A 2,799-nucleotide genomic window follows, 5' to 3' on the forward strand; every position below is an offset into this window, starting at 1 on the left:
CACACTGGTTTGCATCGCTTGAACATGGAACGAATACTGTTGCCTGTATAGCCTTATTGTTCATTTTCCAATAATCCTCATGGTAAGCCTGCTAGCTACCCTCGTTCTGGGTGCTGTCTGGTGCACAGGAGCCTTCCCATCAGGCCCATATTCCAAGAAGCTCGCGAATGGCTTTTGCATAGAAATAGATGCTATGCCTGATTTTACCATTTGGGATATTGTCCGCTGTGGACCTCACAAAGCTGGTGGTGCGAACCTGAATGTTACAGGGAACAATCCTTATAACGTCGCACCAAGCAGTCAGATACATTATGACAGGCTCTTCAAGTTCTTGATTGGCTATTGTGGGCCTGCGCTGAAAAGTAAGGGTATGCACTGGTTCATTTACGACAAAACTCATGATACTATAATGACGGCTTTTCTGGGCATACCTCAAATTCTGCAAAGAGGGTACTGTTGAGATAATAGACAACCATCACTATCTGCTATGTCTTACTTGTCTCACCTTATTCGTCAGTCTAAATAACAACAAACTGGTGTCCTCGCTGCACCGACTCACATGTGAAAGGCTGCCACCTTGTTGAGCCTCATTTAGCCAACAAGGCTTGTCCTCAGTAACACAAACTATTTTGCGTATATTTTGAAGTCGTATGTTAGCTGGACATAAATGCTCGCTTTTCACAGCAGATAGGATTGTTGAGTTTTGAATACATTATGTATTATACATGGAGCTCATCTCTCTCTCTCGCTCGCTCGCAGCCGTCGTACGGCTAGGCGACTCCGAGCTACACCTAGTGCAGCAACGGAGTTTATGAGGTCAAGTATAGGGCTGACCAGACCGCGCAGCAGAAAAAAAATATACAGTAGGCTTGCGCCTATAATAGTTGCATTGATACCATTGATACACAGCAGAACGTGCATTCATGCCCTTCATTGTTTTTTTCTTTTTTTCTCTTTTTTTTCTTTTTTTTTCTTTTTTTTTACTTTCTTCTTTTTTTCACACCATATGATGCTTCAGCGGCATGTTACAGCCCAAACGGATCCTCCGCTCCCACAAAGTTCTATTTTTTGCTGTGCTCGTTTTAACGCCTGTCTCTATCATGTCATGTTTGATCAACTCTAGCCACGACAGACGAGGCCTACCTGGGCGCCTCGAGAATCCATTGTGCACTCTCGGGTTCCACTCTAATAATCTCTTGGCCACGTTATCATCCGGTGATCTCATTAGATGTCCATACCATCTCAATCTTCTCGCACGGAGTTCATCCAAACATCCTGCTGAACGTGTACGAGCGCAGAGCTCCTTGGAAGACATCGTCGTCATCGGAGGTAACCGAATCACTTTCCTTAAGCGTGTATTGTAGAACGTCTTATACATTTGTGACACAGCAGAACGTGCATTCATGCTCTTCATTGTTTTCTTCTTTTTTTTCTTTTTTTTTCTTTTTTTTACCTTTTTTTACTTTCTTCTTTTTTTACACCATATCATGCTTCAGCGGCATGTTACAGCCCAAACGGATCCTCCGCTCCCACAAAGTTCTATTTTTTGCTGTGCTCGTTTTAATGCCTGTCTCTATCATGTCATGTTTGATCAACTCTAGCCATGACTGACGAGGCCTACCTGGGCGCCTCGAGAATCCATTGTGCACTCTCGGGTTCCACTCTAATAATCTCTTGGCCACGTTATCATCCGGTGATCTCATTACATGTCCATACCATCTCAATCTTCTCGCACGGAGTTCATTCAAACATCCTGCCGAACGTGTACGAGCGCAGAGCTCCTTGGAAGACATCGTCGTCATCGGAGGTAACCGAATCACTTTCCTTAAGCATGTATTGTAGAATGTCTTATACATTTGTGTCTCCTCCTTGCTGAGGGCCATAGTCTCCGATCCATAGAAGAGCGAAGCAAATACGACGGACCTCATCACAACCATCTTACCTCGAATACCGATGTCGTGGGACTTCCAGATGTTGTGGAGCCGATGAAGGTTGCCCCCCGCGACTCGAATTCGATCACGTATTGCCTTCACGTATCCAGCTTCACTAGATATTAAGACTCCCAATTGCCGCTGCACCGACTCACATGTGAAAGGCTGCCACCTTGTTGAGCCTCATTTAGCCAACAAGGCTTGTCCTCAGTAACACAAACTATTTTGCGTATATTTTGAAGTCGTATGTTAGCTGGACATAAATGCTCGCTTTTCACAGCAGATAGGATTGTTGAGTTTTGAATACATTATGTATTATACATGGAGCTCATAGTATATATACTATCACGCATAGGACCGGACTGATAGGCTGGACTAATATGAGCTAGACTACCCCTCGGTGGCCAGCTAGCAGTAGGCTTGGCCCGGCCAAGTTGGCCGCCTGGCTAGCCCTAGTACCAGTTGGTCGACTGATACTCTGGCCGGAAAAAAGGACTTACAGGGTGCTGCGAAGAATAAAACCACACCCTCCCTCGGGGGGAGTCCCCCCGATGTTCTATGTTGCGCGAACATGTTGAAGAGAACCAGCATTCGAAAACTCTCAGTACGTTCTTTCTAAGTATTGCAATGCAACGAATGCATCGAAATGGTTCATGAATTCCGTCCCATTATGAGAATCTCATATAATAATAGAATTACTATATGCCTTTATGCTAGGCTTTGGCAGGTGGTTCTTCCGGCGGCACATGGCGTTAGTTTCACGGCGTTTATTTCACTCGGCCCGAGTCAGCAACAGCAATCCCTTAACCCCTCTTCCTTCTCAATTCCTTCTAACGCTGGATCACCGACTTAAGTGATTATGAGACTG

General features: G+C 45.1%; 1 protein-coding gene across 1 annotated transcript; it reads left to right on the forward strand.

The window, feature by feature from the left end:
• Nucleotides 1-49: 49 nt before the first annotated feature.
• Nucleotides 50-686, forward strand: Pmar_PMAR021608 (hypothetical protein; the record flags this gene model as incomplete). The annotated part of the gene is made up of 1 exon (XM_002775071.1): nucleotides 50-686. A coding segment is annotated over one exon (411 nt), but the record flags the coding sequence as incomplete, so codon positions are not given.
• Nucleotides 687-2,799: the final 2,113 nt, after the last annotated feature.

This window comes from Perkinsus marinus (assembly GCF_000006405.1).
Source record: "Perkinsus marinus ATCC 50983 genomic scaffold scf_1104296956762, whole genome shotgun sequence".
In the NCBI taxonomy this organism is placed as follows: domain Eukaryota; phylum Perkinsozoa; order Perkinsida; family Perkinsidae; genus Perkinsus; species Perkinsus marinus.